This window comes from Bos taurus, chromosome 10, assembly GCF_002263795.3.
Source record: "Bos taurus isolate L1 Dominette 01449 registration number 42190680 breed Hereford chromosome 10, ARS-UCD2.0, whole genome shotgun sequence".
NCBI lineage: Eukaryota > Metazoa > Chordata > Mammalia > Artiodactyla > Bovidae > Bos > Bos taurus.
In genome coordinates this window covers 9,117,501-9,142,963 of record NC_037337.1, presented here as the reverse complement: position 1 = coordinate 9,142,963, position 25,463 = coordinate 9,117,501, and the positions used below count along the sequence as shown (strand labels likewise).

Genomic DNA, 25,463 nt, shown 5'->3' with positions numbered 1-25,463 from the left:
TGCTAATTCCACTTTTTTTTTTCCTCTCTTTTTTTTTTTTGAGGTATAGTTGATGTACAAAATTATTTATGTTTCAGATGAACAGTATAATGAATCAGTTTTTAAAGGTTATGCTCCATTTATAATAGTAGTTATAAAATGTTGGCTGCATTCCCTGTGTTGTATGATATATCCCTGGAGCTTATTTAATTTATACTTATTAGTTTGTACCTCTTAACTTCCTACTCCCATCTTTCTCCTCTCCCTTTCCTCTCATCAGTGGTTATCACTAGTCTGTTCTTTATACCAGTGAGTCTACTTTTTTGTTGTTATATTCACTAGTATGTTTTCTTTTTTAGATTCTACATATAGTATTTGTCTTTCTTTGTTTGACTTATTACACTTAGCATAAAACCCTCCAAGTCCATCCATGTTGTTGCAGATGGCAGAATTTTTATTCTTTTTTATGACTGAGTGGTATTCCACTGTATGTATATGTGTGTGTATGTGTACACACACCACATCTTCTCTATCCATTCATCTATTGATAGACATTTTGGTTGCTTCCAGATCTTGGCTATTGTAAATATGTTGTTAAGAACATTGAAGTGCATGTAGTTTTTCAGATTAGTGTTTTCTTTTTTTTTTTTGAATATGTATCTAGGAGTGAAATGTCAGGTGGTAGTTCTATTTTTAGTTTTTTGAGGTACTTCCATATTATCTTCCACCAATTTACATTGGTGGAACACAACAGTTGTTGGTGAGGATGTGGAGAAAGGGGAACCCGTCTACACTGTTGGTAGGAGTGTAAATTGGTGAAAAATAACATGAAGGTTTTTTTAGAAAGCGAAAAATAGAACTGCCATATTACATTCCACTCCTGGGTACATATCCAAAAAAAGAAAACACTAATTTGAAAAACTACATGCACTTTAGTGTTCATAGCAACATACTTACAATAGCCAAGGTCTGGAAGCAACCAAAATGTCCAGCAGTAGATGAATGGATAGAGAAGACGTGTGTGTTCTGATAGTTGTGAAGTGATATCTCATTGTGGTTTTAATCAGCATTTCTCTTATAATTAAAGATGTTGAGTATCTTTTCATGTGCCAGCTGGACATCTGTATGTTGTCTTTGAAGAAATGTTTATTCAGATCTCCTGCCCATTTTTTAATTGGGTGGTTTGTTTTTTTGATGTTGAATTGTATGAGCTGTTTATGTATTTTGGGTATTAACTCCTTATCGGTCATATCATTCACAAATCTTTTCTTCTGTCCAGTAGATTCTCTTTTCATTTTGTCAGCAGTTCCTTTGCTGTGCAAAAACTGTTAAGTTTAACATAGTCCCATTTGTTTGTTCTTGCTTTTATTTTTGCTCTAATTCAACTCTTTGATCTACAGAATTGGTACTCATATGGTTGAACCTAATCAGATGCCATGCATGAGTTTCACCATAACATCTCTACCAGGGCTTTAGGGGAAAGAATGAGAAAGTACATTCTCCCATTATGATTTTATTCCCCAGTCCCCCAGTTAGCATACTGAAATCTGACTAATCCTGATTAGTAGTAGAGTTGGGGGAGTTAAATGACAGAAACTGAATTTGAACTGGCTTAAACCAAAGAAAAGGGGCAGGGGGTTCCACTTCCTAGAGTATTTTACAGAAAACTATGCTTCAGAAATGGTAGGAATATGTCAGCTTTAAGAACCACCCAAACCAAAGATACGAGCAGGGCTCTCTGTCTCTCATCTGTGCTTTGTTTTATTTCTTGCTGAGCAATACGGCAGGAAATGTGGCCACAGATATTAGAGTTTTAAATCTCAGACTTTTAGCCAATTGAGAGAGATTGACCCTACTTCCCAAGTGCCAAATCCAAAAATCCTAGAAAAGGTACTCATTGGGCCAGGCATCCATTCCTGAGCCATTCCTTAATGTGGTCAGATCATGAGTTGGCATGAGAACATGCCAGCTGCGTCAGGAACTGAATGGCAACATTCTTAGAAGATGGTCAGATGTGTTAGGCAGTCCCGGACATAATCTCTGTAGGTGGAGCACTGGGGAGAAAGCGCCTTTGAAAGACTAGCCTTTACTTTTCAACCAGGTAAAAGCAGTCCTGAAACACTGAATTCTGATTCCTCAGTGTCTGTCATAAATCTTACTTGATACTTCGTTGTCAGCCATCAGAAGACATTGTAAGACATCAGAAACCCATAGAAATAATTATCCAGGTTATAAAATCAACTTTTACAAAGGAAAGTGAAAAGAAAAAAGTAGCTTCTACTGTATAAAGTCGGCTTCTCAGTAGCAAAGCACACTAGATTAGCCCAGGCGGTACCATTGTGAAGATTCTGTAAAGGTGCCCTTGAGTATAAGCTAGGTTTTTAGCTCATATTCCTGTCTCAGGCAGTTATAGCTGTACAGCTGTACATGATAGTCCTACTCAGTGTTAATTTAGCTCTTTGGAGTAAGTAGATCTGGGAATTGTTGAGTGACCAAAAAATAAGGAAATGAAGAGGTATCAAAGAACTGTGAAGGGTATGAGATGGTGCCTCACTTGCCAGTTAACAAATTCGCCTGAGACAATTTCATGGCTACTAATAGAAGACAGACTCCTGTGTCAAAGGCAAAGGACAATTTATTACTCACAGCAGTAGCAGTAGCCAGGGGAACATCGTTCTTGCCACTTCCCCAATTTTCACAGGGTGACATGATGAATGCTAGATATGACTGCACATGCAGTGTGTTGCTTTAGAGAAGAAGATGTTTAGCATAAAAGATCCCAACCTTTTATAAGGCTCTTTTGGTAAATCTGTTCAACCTTCGTGCCAGAGGGGAGGCACTGAACCATTTCCAAAGACTGTTTGCTATACGTCCTGGAAAAGATTTTCAGGAGCAAAGCTGTTTGTTGATGCCTTACCTTAGAAGCTGTGCAGAACTGTGAGAGAATATGGGGAACAACTGGAGAAGGAAGGATGTGACATTGTGCCCTTAGGTCAGGGGTCAGCCAACTTTGTCTATAATGGGTCCAGATAGTAAATATGTTAGGCATTGGAAGTACTCAGCTCTTCCGCCATAGAGCAGAAGAGCAACCATCCACAGTATGTCAAAGAATGCAAATGGCTGTGTTCCGGTAAAACTTTACGAGACAGGCAGCAGGTCATATTTGGCTTGTGGGCCAAAGATGGTCTGTTTTGTTCAGATTTTTCAAGTATCCTTAAATCCTTATTTTCACAGCCGCAGCCTAGGTTATTCTCTAATTAATTTACCTTTTACTATTGTTTTAACATTTAGTAAAATAATCATTATTTATCAATTGTAAAGTCAGAAAAGCCATCTTAGAATATAAGCACCCGCAGATCATATCTGTGCTTCTGGAGTATAGGTAACTAATCTGATATACAAAACATTGAACTAAAGTCTTGTTTTCTTGTCAGGATTAATTGTATTACATGTGGAAATTGGCAAAGGATTTATGGAACCTACTGGTTTTCTTGAACCAAATATCATCTATGTAGTTAAGATATTAGAGGAGATTCACGAAATGTGACTTGTATGAACTTAGAAAATAGGTTAGAAAAACCAGTCATTCTCATTTAGCCCGTCTCTGTAGTTAAAAAAAAGCTATATTATTACCCTCTAAATGCCATTTAGGAGCTATTTACTGTGAAAGAAAACGTAGGCTTTTTTGCATTATGGTGGAGGATCGTTTCGGAGGACCTTTTTAGATGCTAACTTCATTAAAGAGTGCTTCTTGAATTTGGCTGTGTGGAAAGAATGAGTGAAGACAGTTACACTGTTTTTCTTCCATTGCTGTACACTGCTTTAGCATCATTTTAACTGTCATAATAAAGTGCAGAATTTTGAGACAAATTGGACCATGTGTCCCAGAACTAGATTGAGAGAATTCAATAAACCAACTCAGACAAGTTGATAGCTCTTAAATGACATAAGGCCTGACTTCAAAGAGCCTTATATGATGTCTAGAGTGCTAATTCCTGGCTGCTTATAACTCCAGATTCCTGCTTCTCTTCTGCTTTCCTACTTAACTCTTGGATTTTTGTTGATGCATTTTAAATGATTAGTATTATTATTAGGCTTTTTATATATCAGATGTCAGTGGCATAATGAACCTGTTGAGCAGGTTAAATTATAATAGGAAACCTAGTTTGGGAGAGTACACTTTTTAGGAACAAATCTTGATTGGGCCTGTTTAATTACAAATTTTTTTTTTTTTTTTTAAAGCCTTCCTATGTCAAATCACATGCAGTGCTTTGAATGGAAAGACAGCCACCTTATGATTTTAGAATGGATGGGTTTTTTTTTTTTTTTTTTACTGAATATGCTGCCTTTGATTCCAGTCACAATTGAATTTAGCTCAAAGAGTTTAAAGTTCAGTGGAAACAGAAACAGGTGATTAGCCAAGAAAATATTGGCAGGGGGGCGGGGTGGGTGGAGGAATAAAGGACACTTTGTTTTGTCAAACAACTGAATCATATTGCGGGCCTTTAAGAAATAAAACAGTATGGTACTGATTTAGCAGTTCTATCAAAGTTCAAAAACGTCTCCAACTAAATAGAATGTTTGCATTTACAGATCATTGAGGAAAAGCTAGTCATTGAATCATGTACAAATGTTACATATTTGGAGGAAAATGATTAAATATAGAGTAAATACACCTAAATTCAGTTCAGTTCAGTCGCTCAGTCGTGTCCAACTCTTTGCAACCCCATGAATCACAGCACTCCACGCCTCCCTGTCCATCACCAACTCCCGGAGTTCACCCAAACTCATGTCCGTCGAGTCAGTGATGCCGTCCAGCCATCTCATCCTCTGTCGTCCCCTTCTCCTCCTGCCCCCAATCCCTCCCAGCATCAGAGTCTTTTCCAATGAGTCAGCTCTTCGCATGAGGTGGCCAAAGTATTGGAGTTTCAGCTTTAGCATCATTCCTTCCAATGAACACCCAGGACTGATCTCCTTGAGAATGGACTGGTTGGATCTCCTTATAGTTCAAGGCACTCTCTACCTAAATTAGTTCCTCATAAATTGAAAAATTGGAACCATAAGAGCTCTGGAAGAAAATGTAAATGAATAGTTACTAATCTTGAGGCAGGGAAGATCTTTTAATTGTTAAAGCAAAAGAGGAACCACTTAAAAAGGAGGTCTTTAGTTTACAGTGAAAGAAATTCAAGATGAAAAAAGTTAAAGGAGTCAAAATTGGAAATAAAAGTATAAATATCTACCTATAATGAAAGATATTATAATCTGCCTATAATGAACTTACAGGCAGATATAAGTTCTGCCTTATAGTTTGAGAGCCCAAGGAAATCAAAAGACAAATTATTAAAAATAAAAAGAAAATTGGCAAAATGTCCAAAATATATTATACCTAGGAAGAAAATAAAGTTTATAAACTCTAAAAAATATATATATTTATATAACTGCAATTATTTTCTTCTTTTTTAGATGTAGATTGTCAAAATATTTTAATATATGCCTGGGGAGTACGGAAAAATTTTTATAATTTCTGACTTCATACCTATCTATGCAATACCCTATTATTGTGATTTATTTAATACTTTAGGGAAAATAGGAGTTAAATGTTACGAATTTTTACATATTTTCTAAGAATTAGTAATCATATTCACTAATTCACTTTTTCTTTCTTTTTCCAATGTGCAATAGGTCAGTACTCCTGTCTTTGTACCAGGGAAAACTCATGTACTGCTTCATCGAATGAGTGGGAAAGGACTCGCTGCCCACTACTTCTTTCCAAGACAGCCTTGCATTTTTGGTGATAAGATGGTCTCCGTGCAAATAACACTGAATAATACCACTGATCAGAAGATAGAAAATATCCACGTAGGGGGAAAAAAGCTTCCTATGGGCATGCAAATGCATGTTTTTAATCCAATAGGTAAATATTAATTCTCATTTATTGCTTTAACTAGATTTGATAATTAAATGTGTTTATTTTTAAAATAAAATAGAATACATATTATTTTATTGATTTTTAGCAAACTCAATTTATATTGGGTTGGCCAGAAAGTTCATTTGGGTTTTTCATTACCATGGCATGGGAGAACCGGAACGAACTTTTTGGCCAACCCAACATTAGTTTTTCCTTTTTAAACCAAATTTATCATATAAGATAAGTACATTTCTTTGCCCTTAGCAAATCAGGTACCATCAATGGTGATAACCAGTACTGATGAAAGAATGGTTCTGGAGAATCAAAATTGCTTTGCATTTTTCCTACCTGCATCACCTACCCCGCTCCTTTCCTGGTCAGCTTCCTTCCCTGCCTGATTTTACTTTGCCTTTTGGTTATAGTACCCCCTGCATCTTTCCTTCCCCATTTTCCTTCACATTCTATAGATTGAAATGTAAAGGGAGCAAAGACTGAGAGGGTGTATAACAATTCTTTGTTTGTCTTCGTCTTTCTGATGGCAGAAAGCCCACAGTATGTTTCTGAAGGCAGAAACACCCACTGGTATTTTTTTCACACATCATGGGTTTTAATCTGTTGCCACCATTTAAAAATCAGCATCCTTTGACACTAAAGGACAAACCCAGAAATCTCGCTGTTCATGGATAAAGCACAAGAGTATGGTGGTACCATGCTTTATCCCACCTGCTGCACACCCAGCTGATGCCAAGTGGGCTGCCCCTGCTGTGCACCAGTGCCTTCCAGGCTGCCTCAGGGCCCAGTACATCATACTGTCTCCCCAGCTGCTACAGGAAATACACCTTCTTAGCATTAAGTGTGACAGTTGCATGGCTGGCTTTTAATTTTTAAAATGGTACAGTAGTTCAAATGTTTAGCTCTATTTTGGTTTTGTGTGAGTAGAGGCAGTCCTACAATTTAGTTGAAAGAAGCTTCAGAAAAGATCTTAATTAAAAGTGATATAAGGTTTCTGTCATTGAATCCTTGAAGTGTTACAATCATATAGGTCCACATAGTTCCTTTTTTATATAATACTTTAAGTGAGCAAAGCCTTTTGACCAGGTAACTGTGCCTTCTTTACTCATTATTTCCTATCATATAGTTATTCTGTCTTTCTCCATCTTTGCCTGAGTGAGCTCTTTGACATTGTTGAATTCTCTCCTCTGTCATTTTAATGAGTCATTCAATAAAAAAGTCATCCTTTGTGTTATATTTTTTTCCACAAAGATATAAAAAATTCCTAATATTTAGATGAAATTTGGTAGCAGCCAAAGTAGAGAGAAGTAGAGTTAAAGTAAATTGATTTCAGAACCCACTTAATATCATTTTAAAAAAATAATTTGGTAATTAAGACACCATTTAAAGAATACAGTGTGCTGATTCTTATTTATTTTGTGGTTAACATATTGCCAAGGAATTAAGAATATCCCAATTTGTGTTCTTTTTTATTGCTTGCAATCCAGCTTTTTTTTATCTAGTTAAAAAGTTACTTTAAGAAGCATCAAGCAACTGATATATGCATTGTCTGAAGGTTGAAAATGTTATCCAAAGGTTAAAACAGTAGAACAGTATTAACATTTCTTTGAGCTGGCATAATGAGTTGATGAGTTGACCTTTTGTTGGCCTATGTAGAACAGAAGAAATAAATATAATAAATTTCAGAGTATGGCCTTCACACCAAAATAAAATATGAATATATATCATTGCCTCAGTACTAGTAATAGGCTTTCTTTTCTTAGGCAGATTTCCTGACCATAGGGTTTCATACATTTTGTTGACATTTACTGGATACCCTCAAGATACAGAGTTCTTTCCCATGCAGTATAGATTCCCGTGCAGTAGATAACAGAGTTCAGAGTATGATATATCTTAATTAGTCCTCCAAAAACATCCTAAGAATGCAACAAAAAAACTGTATTTTCATATTTTTGTGAAATAAGGGAAGTAAGATATTTGTGTTCTTTAATAAGCACATATACGTATGTTAAGGAGTCCAGTGACTTTCGTATTTGTCACCAGTCTGTTGTTTTTTTCTCTGTAATATGAGAAAACTTTTTTATCAGGATTTTGCCCTGCCTTTAACATGAAACTGGATTCCTTGCAAGAGTGTACAAGATCAGGTACACGTGCACAGGAGATTTAAAACACACACCCCCCGCCTCCAAAAGAGTAGCCTTAGGCTCTCTCCACTATATTCAGCGACTCTGTGTTAACACTTGAAAAATTTGAGTTCAGCTAAGATTTTACTAGTTACTATACAACTGTCCCGTCATAGTAGACAGCATCCTGTTTGATTTCATTTTTCATTATTAATATAGTGGTGTAATAGAACCAGTGTTTTTCAGCCATTTCTACATAACCCTCTCATGTATATTGTGATGATTCAGAACCAGTATTCAACTATAGACCCCTGCCTGAATAAACTTTTCCAATGTATTATAGTAGGCTTCAAATATTATAAAAATCTGTTATATGAATAATTTTACGCTGATCACTTTGCTCTTGAAAGTGTCCGAATTCATGTCCGCTCAGTCATGTCCGACTGTTTGTGACCACATGGACTGTAGCCTCTCAGGCTCCTCAGTCCGTGGAATTTTCCAGGTAAGAGTACTGGAGTGGATTGTTGTTTCCTTCTCCAGGGGATTTTCCCGACCCAGGGATCGAACTGGGTCTCCCGCATTGCAGGCAGATGCTTTACCATCTGAGCCACCAGGGAAGCCCCTCTGCTGTTGAAGCTTTCATTTAATAAAACATTGATCATGAACTAGCCTCCAGAATTAGTATGGCACTCAGCTTGCAGTTAATTATCTTAAGACTGAGGATGTTATGAAACTGTGTCAAATAGTGCCATCATCGAGGCACCCTAAGAACTGTCACTTGGTCAAATGAGGTATGAGGATACGTGATACAGAAAGATCTAGTCCCGAGTGCCATCGTTTTTTGGAGATGACAGCATTTGCTACCAATGTGGTGTCAGGTGCAAACAAGACCAAAGCCCAGTATATCTGTGGCACAGAAGAAAGCATCAAGGATTCAGTGAAGAAGAGCATTGAACAGTGTGACTCACAGCTATAAGGTGTAAACTTTAGGAGAAATGCAAGAAAACTATCATTGTAGTTATTTATAGTAAAGCGTATTTGTCAAAGATTAAGTAGCAAGGCTTTTGGGGTACTTACATACCCTCCTGGTAAATGTTAGGTTTAAAAATAAATGGAATTCCAACTAGAATCAGCACACCAATAACACTTTAAAAATCAGCATCAAATACCTCTTTATAATGCTTAATCTTCATTTAGGATTAGATATAAAAATACTTCTTAATAATTTAAGCTTATTGAATTATTTTGTCCTACCTGTACCATGATTTCTGTAATGGTTAGCATTAAATGGGAAATGATACCTATCACAAGCCCTAGGATAATCACAGTCTACTGGACCATTGTGTGCTTGCTAAAATATAGTTACATCTAATGATGCAACTAACTGTACAACCACAGTCACACTGGAGACGTTAAACAAATTCGAAATCAAAAGTGAATGGTTTCTATTTAAATATAGAGTATATACAAATATTTATACTAAATCGGTAAATGTTTAAGATCCCTTATTATTTAATGTACAGCATTACTCTTTGACTCTGGAGTCATAAGCAGTGTAAAATCATGTTATTGTTTTATCTTGAGTTTTATTATTATCAACCAGTACTGTACATTGAAGCAGTTATTTCCCGCACTTGATTAGCTGATAGGTGAAGGTTCAGAAATTACACATCTACAAAATGTCATTTTATAATTTGTTTTTTCAAGATAACATAATCTATTACTAAATTTTCTTTGAGTAATTCTTCAAATAATACAATTAGACTTACTGTTTTGGTTCATATAATGCCAGTTATCTTCAGTAATACCTGAGGACAAGTTAATTTCTTCTTCCAACTTTGGTTTAATTTGCATGCTTTAAATTTTGGACTTTTTCCCCTGTGAAAATTTAGGACATTGCTGAAAATGTATTTTTTTATATCTAGAGTAAATATTCCATAGTTTTAATACATAATCTCTTAAAACACCCAGAGTCTGGTACAGATGTTCCAAACGGGAAAACATTTATTTCCTTCTCACCTTCAGTTCCTATCAAGACAATGTAGTAAAACATGGAATTTCTCAGGATGAGCTATATTTCTGAAACAAATAGATGTAATATGTTCATTGTAGTTACGTGCAGAATTAAGTTGTGAAAAAGAAAGCCTTGAGGTGAAATTACTTTATAATTTCCTTTAATACCGTTAGTTTCAAATTATTCTTGCAAATTATCATTAAATTTGACTGTTTTAACCAAACCACAAACATTACCTATGTTTTCAGTGTTTAGTTTGCCTCTTTTTCACTTCCTCTGTGTTTTCATGTCTAAATTATCTTATTTCCTAGAATCTCTTGAGCCTGCGGGATCCATTACTGTTTCAATGGGTATTGACTTTTGTGATTCCACTCAGACTGCCAGTTTCCAGTTGTGGTAAGTTCAGTTGTTCTGTGTTTCTTGTTACTATAAACAATAGCAGATCAAAATCAAGACTTTCAAAAGCTTTTTCTATGAGAGAAAATATTTACACAGTCTTATTTTTCTTTGGCAATATTTAGACTGCTGTGAAATAGTTGCACAGATTATGTGTGATATATGTATTTTTACTATTTGTTACACAAATAGCCATTACAGTCTGCTGTATATGGTTAAGAGCGTCTCTGATGGCTCAGACAATAAAGAATCTGGCTGCAATGCAGGAGACCCAGGTTCTATCCCTGGATCAGGAAGATCCCCTGGAGAAGGAAATGGCAACCCACTCCAGTATTCTTGCTTGGAGAGTTGCATGGACCGAGGAGCCTGGTGGGCTACAGTCCATGGGGTGGCGAAGAGCTGGACACGACTGAGTGACTAGCACTTTGATTTTCACTCTTCTGATGGGCCACTGATGGGCCACAGGCCGTGGTGTCACAAAGAGTCAGACACGAATGAATGACTGACACTTTTCTTTCTTCCATACATAGTTAAACTTCAGTTTATTCAGTTCAGTGCAGTCGCTCAGTCATGTCTGACTCTTTGCGACCCCATAAACTGCAGCTCGCCAGGCCTCCCTGTCCATCACTAACTCCCGGAGTCCACCCAAACCCACGTCCATTGTGTCGGTGATGCCATCCAACCATCTCATCCTCTGTCGTCCCCTACTCCTGCTGCCCTCAATCTTTCCCAACATCAGGGTCTTTTCAAATGAGTCAGCTCTTTGCATCAGGTGGCCAAAATATTGGAGTTTCAATTTCAACATCAGTTCAGTTCAGTTCATTTCAGTTGCTCAGTCGTGTCTGACTCTTTGTGACCCCATGAATAGCAGCACTCCAGGCCTCCCTGTCCATCACCAACTCCCAGAGCCTACCCAGACTCATGTCCATCGAGTTGGTGATGCCATCCAGCCATCTCATCCTCTGTTGTCCCCTTCTCCTCCTGCCCCCAGTCCTTGCCAGCATGAGGGTCTTTTCCAATGAGTCACCTCTTCGTATGAGGTGGCCAAAGTATTGGAGTTTCAGCTTTAGCATCAGTCCTTCCAATGCACACCCAGGGCTGATCTCCTTTACGATGGACTGGTTGGATCTCCTTGCAGTCCAAGGGACTCTCAAGAGTCTTCTCCAACACCACAGTTCAAAAGCATCAATTCTTCGGCACTCAGCTTTCTTCACAGTCCAACTCTCACATCCATACATGACCACTGGGAAAACCATAGCCTTGAGTAGACGGACTTTTGTTTGCAAAGTAATGTCTCTGCTTTTGAATATGCTATCTAGGCTGGTCAAAACTTTCCTTCCAAGGAGTAAGCATCTTTTAATTTCATGGCTGCAATCACCATCTGCAGTGATTTTGGAGCCCCAAAAAATAAAGTCTGACACTGTTTCCACTGTTTCCCCATCTATTTGGCATGAAGTGATGGGACTGGATGCCATGATCTTCGTTTTCTGAATGTTGAACTTTAAGCCAACTTTTTCAATCTCCTCTTTCACTTTCATCAAGAGACTTTTTATTTCCTCTTCACTTTCTGCCATAAGGGTTGTGTTGTCTGCATATCTGAGGTTATTGATATTTCTCCCGGCAATCTTGATTCCAGCTTGTGCTTCATCCAGCCCAACGTTTCTCATGATGTACTCTGCATAGAAGTTAAATAAGCAGGGTGACAATATACAGCCTTGACGTACTCCTTTTCCTATTTGGAACCAGTCTGTTGTTCCATGTCCAGTTCTAACTGTTGCTTCCTGACCTGCATATAGGTTTCTCAAGAGGCAGGTCAGGTGGTCTGATATTCCCATCTCTTTAAGAATTTTCCACAGTTTATTGTGATCCACACAGTCAAAGACTTTGGCATAGTCAGTTTGTTAGAGCCTGCTAAAATTTTTTTTTTTTTTTTTTTGCGTATCTCTATGCTTTTGAAAAATTTACGAGAAAATTCATGAGGAAAACTCAGGAGAAATTAAATTCATAATGTTGGCTAGCCCAGGGAAGATACCTTTTGAAACATTTTCTATGGTATCTTAAGCCCCTAAATTGGAGGATTACTGATTCTGTCAGTACCAAAACCCATACATTTTTCCCTTTTCACTTTAATTTATAAACTGCTTTTGATGAAATTCAGAAGAGAACATTTATCAGTTGGCAAGGTTTCATAGGTGAATACTATTTAAAAGAGCTTTTCTAGGATTGAGATTTTTCATTGTTATTGTTTTATATAATATTTTATGCACTTCTGATGAAATCCAGGAACTATTAGCAAACTAGCTGTATTTGTGTCTTTAAGAATTATTTTTGAAAAAAAAAATGATCTTTGAACTCATTTATTTATATTTTTCTGATTTAAGATATAATTTGTTATTTTGATTTGATGTGTTTTGTTCTTATTCTGAGAAGAATTGAGACATTTTATTTATCTAAATTTTAGGTGGCTTCTAACAGAATTTGTTATGATAAAAACCTCCAGATTTAGGAAATACACAGACACTTTTAAATAATTTTAAAGGTTAAGTATAATGAATCTTTCTTTTTCATATACCTTTTCAATACCAGTAAGTCAGGCCTAATATTATACCATTTATTGCTGAGAACCTGCAATGATGAATATAAGCAATGTAGCATAACACATTGATTTTATGCAGATCATCACCTTTATGTTTTGGGAGGTCTGCTATATTAGTGATATATAAAAACTGATTACTTTTCCCAACATTGCCTAGTAATTGTTTATTATTTTTCTATTAGACAAACAACACAGATCAATATTACTGAGCACAAGACTATGAGGAACATCACTCTAAATAGATTTGCCTCCAACACCAGAGGTATATTCATTTTAATGATTTCGACAATGTGAACCCAATGACAAAGCTTATTCACTAAGTTAGGGCAAAATTGAGAACTAAACAAATTCTTTTTTCCTCTTCAGTTTATATTAAAAACCTTTTTTAAAAAATTTTATTTATTTTAATTGGAGGCTAATTACTTTACAGTATTGTAGTGGTTTTTGCCATACAGTGGCAATAACTGTACTGCCATACAGTTTTTGCAGAGAAGCGTTTTTAAAAATAATTTTTCACTACAAAGATTTTCTGTTCAGTTCATTAGATAAGATTTACATCTTGTCTTTGACAATTAACTAAGTCCCTTTAGGGAAAAATATTTAGATAATGTTTGATTTCTATCTTCCATTGGAAAATATATATGAATAATTTTTTCTCAGTTTCTCTTAAACTAATTTTAGGGAAATGATGAATTTATTTTATATAGAAAATAGCCTTAGCTATTTTAAGCACCTGCATTAATATGTTTTTCTATTGCAAAGGTATGAATTAGTTATTTATTGTAGATTTGTATTAAGTATATAACCCCAGTAGATCAAAAATTATTTTTGTGTGTATTCCAAAAAGAACACTTTGTCTTACATCAAATGTAATTGATCCTGAAGCAATGTAATCACAATTACTCACTTTCTTAATTGGCCTGCCCAAAATCAGAAAATGGAAACCGATCGACAGTGTTTAAATCAATAGCTTCATAGTAGTGCTAGTGGAGGTAGGGAGATAATGGTAATGGGTAGATCAATTGGTCCTAGACGCCAATCACTGACTGTGCCTTTTGCATAGTAAATAGTGCTTTTTGCTTAGTGATGTGCTGTATTAGTGTTGGTAGTTCAATAAAAAGGAAGGGGAAAGCAAGAATGGCTGATATTGAATTTTTTCTTCAAAATATGTTATCCAAATTGGTATATAAAATTGTGGGTAATAAGAGCGTATTTGATAGGAAGCCTTCAGAAATGCTGAGAACATGGATTATGAGCCCTTCAGGTACACTTCTGTTTATAGAAAAGGAACAAGAGTGAATGATCCTACTTTAGCTTCTAGATTAACTCTCTGTATTGTTATAGTTACATAATGCATATATAGACAGATAAAGCTATTATATATAACTGCATAGTTATATGGATACTTGATAAGTATTAGTGTCTCTTTTTTGGCTTTGCATTTTAAATGGTCATCAAATTAAGTCCTTGATTAAATGTGTATAATATACATAAATGTGTCTTTCTAAAAGTAGATGCAGTGCATAAACAGATCTCACCCTTGTTATCAGCAGATATTAATGTATTGACTAGTATGAAAAATTATATGACTTGGCTCAAGTTAGAGGACTGAGCACTAACATCCACCCCTCTTTTTGCCCCAAATCATTAAAAAGTCAGAAAATACATTCTTTAATAGAAAATGAGCACTAAAAAGAGAAAGAGTGCTATTAGCTGACCAGAAATTGTGAAGAATTATTGGCAGTTAGAAAGCAAATGGGAGCAGATATACAATAACAGAGAAAATAAAAACCACGGAGCAGAGCACTTCTGGGAGAAAACTACTATAATGGTAAGAACAAACCTGGCAGAATCTCAGACACAAAGTGAACAGGTGAAAAGTGAGGGTGAGACAGTGTTAGGGAATTAAAGAACTACTTCCAAACCGCAGTTCCCCAATCCTTCCCCTGGCAGGAGGCAGCATACACATTTAATCAGACCTAAGAATTACCCTGTAAAGAAAGTGAACAGCTAGTTGCCTGGGAAGGACTTTTGGTAAGAATGTGGGGGCCTAAGAGAGCAGCAAGGGTTGAGTTTACAGGAAGGAAGCAGGATGGTCAGAGATGAGATGAAATGCAGTTCTACCCAAGAGAAGGATATTCTCAAGTCATCTACACTAGGATAAAGCCAATCTTGCATCTGTTGGTAGAGAGATAAGGCCATTGCCTACCTGCCTCCCAGCTTCACGACCAGGTAACCGTCATGTCTCACCCACTTAAGAAAACTCCAGCCAGCCCAGCAGGGTAGAGGAGATCCATAGAAATAACACTCACTAACATGTGTGGAGTAGTGCTACATGCTGCACACTGTTCTAAACACTTGGCATTGTGTGTGTTAATTTACTCAATTCTCAGAACATTCCTATGAAGTGAGTAGTAGTAGTATCCCGTTTTAGAGATGAATGAACTAAGACATAGGAAGAAAACTTGTCTAAAATCTTATAGCTAACATGCAGAACTTGTTGTGTTCATTAATCAAACCTAGTCCTTCATTATAAATACAGACAGACAGCTTAGGATGACCAGACTTTTCAAGAAAGGCATCAATTTGAAAGGGAAGGCTTAAAATGACTTACAACGACTAACCAGTCATGAAGGGAGCAGACGATCTGAGAAAGAGACCAGATATCTTTAAAAATTATAACTAATATCTGATTCCAAAGGACACTTTATCTATAAAGCAAGAATTTATTGCTTCCTTTGAGATAGAGTAATTAGACAATTTAAAGTTATTCTTAGGGATTTAAAAACATAATTCCAAAAGGAATTCAGTAGGTGGAAGATAGACTGGACACAGCTGAAGTCTAATTTAGTATTCCATAAGAGGGTCTCAGTGAGTGAAATCAAGTAGAACAGAAGACAAAAAGACAGGGGTGGAAAATATGAAAGAAAAGTTAAAAGAAGCAGTTCATCCAATAGGTCTGGAAGGACAGAAAAGAGACAATGGAGAAAAGAAAGAAATTAGAGGAGAAAATTTTCCCAAGCAAATGAAATGTACAAGCCTTCAGATTGAAAGGACCCATCAAAGGCCAAACGGGGTGAATGTGAACAACCAGCAAAAAGGCCACATTCTGGTAGAAGTTCTGATAGGGAGAAAACCACTTTAGTATCTTCCAGAGAGAAGAAGAAAAGCAGCTTACCTAAGAATGAACAAGAATGTGAATGGAATCAGATTTCTCCTCAATACTGTCATCAGTTCTGGTGACCAGAAGGCAAGGGACATAACCTTGAAATTTTTGAGGAAGCCAAATGGGCATTTTTCAGACCATGGAAAGCAAAGCAATGGAAGCAAAGATTCCATAAGTTTACCCCCCAACGACCTTCTTGAAAGGATTACTCAAAGATACAGTTAGTAAAAAATTTAACCTTTGACAGAGAAAAATAGAATAAAAAAATAGAGAAAGAATTCTACCTGTAAAATCCATCAATATGTAAAAATAATTGTTCATACCTAATGTAAAAAATAAGCTAATGATCTGGAACAAAAAAGTCTCAACATGAACAAGTATGAGGAGGAATGATGGTGTTCTTGTCATGCTTCACAAGAGAATTGACTGATGGCAAAAAGAAGTTTAAATATGGTTTAAAATGTTAAAGCTAACCTCTAAATTAACAGAAATATGATGCTTATAACATCCAAATGATGAAAGAAGCAAAGGAGTGCTTAAAACTTGACTAGTTTAACAAAGCAGGAAAAGAAAAGAGCATAGTAAATAAAAAACAAAATAAGATGACCAAAAGGGGCCACACATACTAGTGATCAGAATTCAGGTCCATAAGCTGATTTCCACTTATATTGGGCTTGTAAAAACACAATTAAGCATATACTATTTATTAAAACCCCACCTAAAAGAGAGTGGCACAGAAAAAATTGAGAATAAAAAAATAAAATGTTTATTTGTTTGTGTTTATTATCAGACATACAAGTTACCAGTCACCACATGAAATATCAGAAGCTTTCTTTTTTAAATCAGAAAAACAAAGTTTTACCCTCTTTCAGCACTTTCAGATTTTTATGGAAGTTCTAGATAATACAAAAAGAGAAGTAAAAATAGTTAGAGGTATAAATCTGGAAAGACACAAGATTATCATTTCTATCCAGCATGTAATTACCAACCCACAAAGTCTTAGAATCAATGAGTTTAGGACAGTGGTATGAATCATTATGTGAAAATCATTAGCATTTCTATGTAGTAGAAATGACCAATTTTAAAACATTATGAGTAAAGTTATTCTGTTTACAAGAACAACAAAAGGAATAATCAATTAACAAGAAATACATGATACCTATGTGTGAATTTTTTTAAAATCTGAAACTTTCCTGAAGGCCATAAAAAGATGATATAAATAAAAGTAATAAATCTGCTGTATTCCTAAATGGGAGATAGGACTCTCCCACTTGTTAATCTTCAAATTCAGTGTGATTCTGAGCTCAATTCCAGTAAACCTTTCCAAGGACCTAGACAGATTTCTAAAATTCACCTGGATAAAACGATGTCCAAGAAGAGTCAAAACAAAAATTTAATGAAAAAAGCCTTTTTCAATAATAACTTCAAAATATTCTTTAAGGTCACAAGAATATTTTTATTCAGTATAATTCGCTATTGGCACAGGAGTTAGTGAAACAAAACAGAGTTTAGAGATTTTGTATATCATGAAGATGACATTTCATATTAGTGGGGTGAGATTTCATGTCAATTGTGTATGGACCATTTTCTGGAAAAAAATAAAGATACCTTCTTCCCACAGATTACTCCAAAGTAAATTCCAGATGGATTTATTATTTAATCATAAAAACTATAAAAAGTGTTTAGAAATAATATAAACAAAATAATTTTATATCTTTGGGGGCGGGGTGGGCAAAATTCAAACAAGACACAGTATCCAGAAAGATACAGAGAAAAAGTGACAGGTATGACCGTTAAAACTTTTAAGCTTCTCTAAATATTGAAAAAAATATTGATGTTATAACAGGTGAAAGATGATTAGAAAGTATTACAGCATTTTTAGCAGATGAAAGTTTAGTTACCAGAATATATAAAGAACTCTCACAAATTTCAATATAAAGGAATCTAATATGAAAGTGGAGAAAGTTTGAGAATAATTCATTTGCTGAAAATGAAATGCAGAGAGCCAGTAACAATAATACATACAACATTGGTAATAGGGAAATTTTAAAAATTCATTCAAATAGGAAAAGACTTGCAAAATTCTTAAATAATTTTAATGCCCGACAAGGAAGGTACAGAAAAACGTGTATTCTTATTTACTGTTTGTGGGATTTCAAGTTGGTACCACTTCTTTTTAGGTCAGTTTGGCAGTATTTATCAAATATTAAATATTCATAAACTAAACTTGTCAACTTAGTGATTTCATTTTTAGGGGGTCAGGCTTGAGGAAATATGGTAGCCTGTGATGAAGAAATAGATCTAAGAGTGTTAAGTAACTTGTTTATAATAGAGAAAATTTGCAAATGGGAATTTTGGGGGGAATGCTTAAACAAATTATGATTACATCCCTATTAGGTATGTAGGTTTTGGGTATCTACTATGCATTAAGCACTAAACTGGGTTGTGATAACTCCTTTAGTCGTCAAAGCTAGCTTAAAAGGTTAAGTGCCATTTTTCTTACTTCATAGATAAGGAAACTTGAGCCTCACAAGTTTCTAGGAATCTGTGAAATGAGATTATATGTAGTCTAAGTATATGCATTACAGTTCTTTGTAGAACAGGTAGAATCTCGTCTTACATTAAACTATGACATCATCTGATCCCTTGTAATTAGACTGTTTAGAGCTACCTCATATTAGTACCTTGTCAATCTGGTAATCTATTAATTCTAATAATTTTACATCTGCCATTTCTCATTTTCACCATTCCCCTATCTATATCAAGACATCTGTGTTTAGCCCCATGTTCAACCAAAGGAGATGAGAAGAAAAATGTGGGGCGGCAAAAAAAAAGAACTATAAGGAGAGAGAAGAGAGCAATTTTTAAGAAAAGGACAAAATATTTAAAAGGAGGATCACAGAAAACTCTGGAGGACATCCTAAATCACTAATATAAATGGAAGTAAATTTTCCCCAAAATAAAGAGGAAACATTCCTTCTTACTCCTTACTAAGCCAAATCTTGCTTAGAAGCTAAGACTGGGTAATCAAGTATTTTATGTACTAATTATATTAATTAGATTTTACATTCATTTGTGTGTAACAGAAGCCTGTCTGTAGTGACTTCACCACACAGGGTGTTGTTTTTTATTCTCCCGGTCAGCAGTTAAGAGCAGCTAGACTGTCTCCACATGTCTTCTCTGCATGTCTTCCAGCAGAAGGTCTTCCCAACTTTTTGTTCCATGAACTAATTTCATTAGCAAGTGCCATTCATCCTAGGGGTCACAAGATGGCTTCTGTAATTCCAGGATTCCATCTGCATTCTAGCCCCCCTCCCCCAAACAAAGGAATGAAGTGACCGGGAGGGAGGAGCCCGTGTGTGTTGGAAAAGCAAAACTTTCCCAGGAGTCCCCAACAGCCTTCTCTTTAGGCTTCATTGGTCATAACTGGGTCACTTGATCAGTCCAGCTGTTACTAATACAAGAGGCTGAGAGAGACGATGTTCAGGTGGGCACATTGTCTCCCTGAAGAGAATCAGGATGATTTCAGGAAAGAAGAAAAAGAAAAGTATTACTTAGTAAGTGTCTGCCACAGCCGTGTTCCAATTTCATTACATTATTTGCCCCACAAGACCCATTGTGGATGAACTTACAGCCTTAGTTTTTCATATGTAAATACATGGTAATCATTTTACCAATCACAGAATAATGAATAAAATATATAATAAAATAAGTATAAGAATAAAGTATATAATATACAAATAAAACATAACATAAATAATAAATATATAATAAAATAAATAAGAATACTAAAATAAAACATGCATTACCAAAAAGTAACAGAAGTGAAACATATCCAGTCAAGCTGAATCATATATATTCATCTCTCCTTCATTGGTTGTTGCTTGTGGGGGCATTTCAGAATCACGTTTACCTCCCCTCAACCCCAGAATGAAGCCTGCTCCTTAGCCACCTTGATTTTCGTACATGCCTTAGAAGACAGGTCTACTTTCCCTTCTTTCTGTGCTTTTGCCTGCTTCTCCCTGAGCATCAGTGCCCCAAAGCTGCTTAACCAAGGGGTCTAGGGGTCCTTTTTAGGAGTGTTGGAAAGAAGTCACTTCATCTATAATTTAAAAGAAATCACAAGTAAAGATAGTATAGTATGTGTAATTTAACCCAGTGGCCATAACTCTTAAAATTGTATACATCTTAGTGAAATATTTATACCACACAATCCCGATATGTACTGTATGTGTATCTCACTATGCAAACATATTAGGTATATACTCAAGTATTCAGTTCAGTTCAGTTCAGTCACTCAGTCGTGTCCGACTCTTTGCGACCCCATGAATCGCACCACGCCAGGCCTCCCTGTCCATCACCAACTCCCGGAGTTCACGCAGACTCACGTCCATCAAGTTGGTGATGCCATCCAGCCATCTCATCCTATGTCATCCCCTTCTCCTCCTGCCCCCAATCTCTCCCAGCATCATAGTCTTTTCCAATGAGTCAACTCTTCGCATGAGGTGGCCAAAGTATTGGAGTTTCGAAGTATTATTTACAGACAAAAATAGAACTTCAGATGGGATGAGAAAAAAATTAATATAATTGATATTTTTTTTCCTCAGTGGATTTTCTGCCTCAGTGGAGTGCCGGGTCCTTTCCCACTTTGGAGCACACTGATTTATCTAGTTATTTGAAGCTGGGAGTTTATATTTAACACTAAATTAGTTCATAATATATATACTATCCATTTACTACTTTATCAGCCTCTAAGTATTTCTCTTCATGTGGCTTAGCCTTCCAGTACCTCTACCCACAACACTTCTGTCTTAAGGACTCCATCTGTGCTGTTTTGGAAGAAATATCTCCCTCCCTTCCAGGCCTGATCCATTGGCCTAGTTCTTATGCTCTTAATCCCAATCTCATTTACCTGGGCTAACACCTCACTCTGTTTCTTTGTTTTGCACCAACCTCTAATTACTTTGGAGCTGCCTTAAGCATTTTTCTTTTGCCTCTGCATCCTCAGGAAGCCTCTGCTGCTCTCTGTGCCCCCCCCCCGTCTTTCGCTGCCAGTCTTCCACTGAACTTCAGCTCATTGCATCCTGCATTCTTCCTCCAGTCTGAACTGCATTACTAAGTCAGCTGTTACACATGCTGCTTTTTATTCCTCCCTGCAGTGTTTGACTCACACCTTTTCTCCCCAACCACTCTTTTTCCAGTTCTCTTCTGTAAGTTGTACCACTTCTGTTTTTATTTACATGCAGGTGTCCACTTTATCCTTTTTCTTGTCATATCCTGTTTTCCTATGTGATCTTATCTACTTACAAGGCTTCAGCCCTTCCCCATACATTCTGGTTGCTTCTAAACTCATGTATACTGCCCTGAACTGTTTTCTGATTGATGATTTGTATTTCCAGTTATCTGTTAAATATCTCTTCCTGGGTGACACAGGGGTACTCAAAATATAGCATGATTTAATCCAGGTCATTTTGTTTAATCCTCTAAACTACTCTTCATTGAAGAAAGTCATCCTTACAGTCATTCACGTTAAATGGTTCAAGGTCTCTTCCTCCCGTCCATCACTGCATCTGTCCCTTTTAACTCTGAAACACCCCTGTCTTCGGCATTTCCTCCCAGGGAAGCAGCCTTGTATAGTCAAGTAAAAATATATATAGAGAGAGAGAGAGAGCTATATGGCAGCAAACATGATATAGCTGACTTTGGAATAGGATAGACCTCGGTTCAAATCTCAGTGCTGCTGTGTTCAGACCTTCATACTAGTTGTGTGACCTTGGGCATATTGTTTAGCTTGTCTTGGTGAATTAGGGATAACAGAAGGTACCTCTTAGGATCACTGTTAGGACGCACTAAAGCAGCACACACAGTCAGTGCTGGAAACCCCTGCTTGGACTGTTGATTCGTCTCCTTGCTGACCTCCCTGGCTTGAGTTCCTCTTGCACACCACCTCATACAGTGCCGGCACAGTCTATAAAATACATAGGCGATTGTTTGTTTATTTTCCTGTGTCAGAAGGCTCTGGTAGTTTCCTTTTTTTTTTTTTTTTCCATGATACTTTGAAGCACATTGGTCTGAGTTATGAGAATAAAGTAATCATATACTTTGTCATACAAATCAGGACATTTCAGATAGTGACAGTAGACATGAACTGAACAAGATCCCAGGACAACTGCCATGGAGAACTAGGCCTGCAGCTGTGTATGCTATTCTCTGCAGAGTGTCCCCAGTCTTTTGACACTCCCTCTGCTCACCATTCCCAAAATATAGATCTAGAATCCATAGAATGTCCCTCTCCCTCCTTTTGGAAGTAAACTTACCTCTGCCTCACTCCTGCAGAGTTAACCAGCCCCTCTTTTTGGACTATGATACTTTCCACATATCTCTAACATTGTACTTATCTTTCTGTTATAAACATAATTGAACTCTTTCTCTGTCACTAAACTTGTGAACTTCAAGGGCCAATTTTACTTGTCTTTAAATCCCCAGACACTCAGAGAGTACGTGAGATCAAGTTTATATTCAGTAAATGTTTATTGAATTAATAAATAAATTGGGTTTATTGATTTGCTTTGGGCAATCCATGTGTGAATAATTCAGAATCATTGTTTTCTTTTTAGTCTAGTCCTTACCTTGTTCCATTAAAGAAAATGGCAGCTTAGAAGATTATAGTATATAATAATAGCATAAAATCGAAGTGGATTTTCTTCTCTTTCCTTATATTTTAATATTTATCCCTACCCCACCATTCAAGAAAGCGTTTCTCTTAACCTTGTGTTTGCTGGGTTTTGGGGTTTTTTTGCTTGCATAGAAATATTTTTATTTACTCTTTGCTTTTCTTCTCTTTATATATGACATTGTTTTTATTGAAGAATAAGTTCATCCATAACACAGAACTTCAGTGTTCAGCTTGATGAATTTTTATGTGTACCACCAAATCAAAGTTTTGAACATCTAGAGCCCTCCAGAAAGGTCTCCCATTCTTCCCCATAGATACCACCTTTCCTATAGAAGTGACTGCAATTCTGTGTTCTCTATCCATGAGTTAGTTTTGGTATCATACAATATGTATATTCGTTTCTGGCTTCTTTCACTCAAGGTTAGGTCTGTGGAATCATCTTTTATGTGTAACAGTAGGGTTTTTTTTTTTTTAATTTTTTGTGTGTGTGTGTGTGTGAAATAAAGTTTTATTAAAGTATAAAGGAGATAGAGAAAGCTTCTGACATAGGCATCAGAAGGGGGTAGAAAGAGTACCCCTTTTTTTAATTCTTATGTAATATCTCACTGACTGTATCACAATTCATTTATCCTTTCTATTATCCATGGGCACTTGGGTTTTTCATTTGGGGCTATTAATAATAAAACTGTGATTAATATTATTGTACAGGTTTTCTTTTTATAGTACATAAACACTTATTAACACTTGGTATTATTTTGTTAGCACACATCTTAACACGGTATGGTCACTCCATTTTATTCTTTATTTAAAAATTGATAGCTTTAAAAAGATATCTTAAACTAAGACTAAAGTGCTCCATTTTGTACACTTTTACTGAAAAGTTGAAGACAAGATGTTCTCTACCAGATAAGCTGCATTAAATGTTCCTCTGGAGCTTCCCTTGTGGCTCAGATGGTAAAGCATCTGCCTACATTGTGGGAGACACAGGTTCGATCCCTGGAGAAGGAAATGGCAACCCACTCCAGTACTCTTGCCTGGAAAATCCCATGGACAAAGGAGCCCGGTGGGCCACAGTCCATGGGGTCACAAAGAGTCAGACACCACTGAGCGACTTCACTTCACTCACTTCACTTCACTTATCTACCAGATAAGTTGCATAGATATCCGGTAGATAACTTATTTACCCAGATAAGTTGCATTAAGTACTCTCTGGTAATTGCTCCTTACCTATTTTTAAAAGTTCTATGTCAAATGGCATATTTATCATAACTGCAAATAATAGGCTTTCCAGTTGAGATAACAGATGTATTTCTTTGCAAATAGTGATGAGAAATATTTCAAGCCTTTTTAGCTGTGATATTTAAGGCAAACATCTTTATATGCTTTAATTGTACCTGTTTAACTGCATAGTGTTAAGAATGTCTATTTGTTAAGCATTTAGTCAGCTTTAATGTGTTTTTTCTTTAGTACCAAGGATGATTGCTTCAGTGTTAATATTCAGCCTCCTGTTGGAGAACTGCTTTTACCTGTGGCCATGTCAGAGAAAGATTTTAAGAAGGAGCAAGGTGAGAGATCATTACCATTTACTAGAAATTGGCATCCCAGATAAGTGTGCTCATTCCTCTGGCTGAGCTCTAAAATAAATTACCATATGCACACAGCTATTAACAGATGTCAATGTACAATCTTCCAAGTTTTGCTAATGCTGTGTGTTTATAAAGTAGTCTTAAAGGTATATGTTTGTCTGCATCACTGGCATACTTAAAAATTGATTACTATGTCTTTTAAATAATAAATTGATTCTTAATTAACTTTTCAGTCCTGGGAATTTTGGCTTGTCAACCTAATGATGTATTCATGTGTTTTGTATTAGTGAAAATGTCAGGAATTTGGGACTTAGCAGAGTCCCATCACAGTACGTGTTATGTGTATGTATTTCCTTTCACTATAGGACTGTTTTTTTGTGTTCTGCTAATAGTATTTTTCCCTGTTAGAGTGCCCTGTCCTTCAAAATAAAGTCCTAATTGTAGCATTAAAATATTAAAATATCTCTATTTTCTTTTGATCTTATTCTGTATTAAAGAAATGCTATGCTGTAAGGCTGTATCAGAGCTGAAGCAAATTGAAATAAGCAACAAAAAAGAAAATATTTTGTTTTTTCAGAATTTTGAAATTTCATTTTGCGAATGAAAGTGTTAATATCTTGGACTTGACCTAGAGTTAAGCATATTTTATTAAAAATAATTTTCTTCTTATATAAATAAGGGGAAACAACTGCCTCATTCTATGTATTTAATTAAGAATAGCATTTATAAAACCAGGACATATTTAAATAGTATAGTCAGCAATTTTTTAAAGTTTATATGAATCCAGGCTATGTTTTTCTTTGAAAGGAGTTATCAAAGATTCCCTTCATCTTGAGGTCATTAATTCATACCTGTCAAGCTTTCATGAAGTACTAGGCGCACACAAATACCTGAGGAGAAGGGCTTGCTTCCTGGCCCTGCATCTTTATAGTGCCAGAGGTTGGGTGGTTTCACTATGAACCTTTGCAGTTCAGTGTCCAGAAGACCTGTTGTAGAAGAATCTCACA

At 36.1% G+C, this 25,463-nt stretch overlaps 1 protein-coding gene and 1 non-coding gene across 4 annotated transcripts in view; both read left to right on the top strand.

The window, feature by feature from the left end:
* The window catches only part of AP3B1 (adaptor related protein complex 3 subunit beta 1), a 235,871-nt gene that overhangs the window by 192,460 nt on the left and 17,948 nt on the right, over window positions 1-25,463 (top strand). For 2 of the 3 annotated variants that reach the window (XM_010808844.3, NM_001076534.1), the window contains 3 exons: window positions 5,662-5,893; window positions 10,348-10,432; window positions 24,338-24,435. In XM_010808844.3, coding sequence (XP_010807146.1) covers window positions 5,662-5,893; window positions 10,348-10,432; window positions 24,338-24,435 — 415 coding nt within the window. Of the gene's footprint in view, window positions 1-5,661; window positions 5,894-10,347; window positions 10,433-13,210; window positions 13,299-24,337; window positions 24,436-25,463 lie in introns of those variants that run through there. The other variant, XM_059890677.1, reaches the window with a different exon arrangement.
* Window positions 6,008-6,088, top strand: MIR2285V (microRNA mir-2285v). The gene has a single exon (NR_107822.1). It is a non-coding gene; the product is annotated as a microRNA mir-2285v (primary transcript).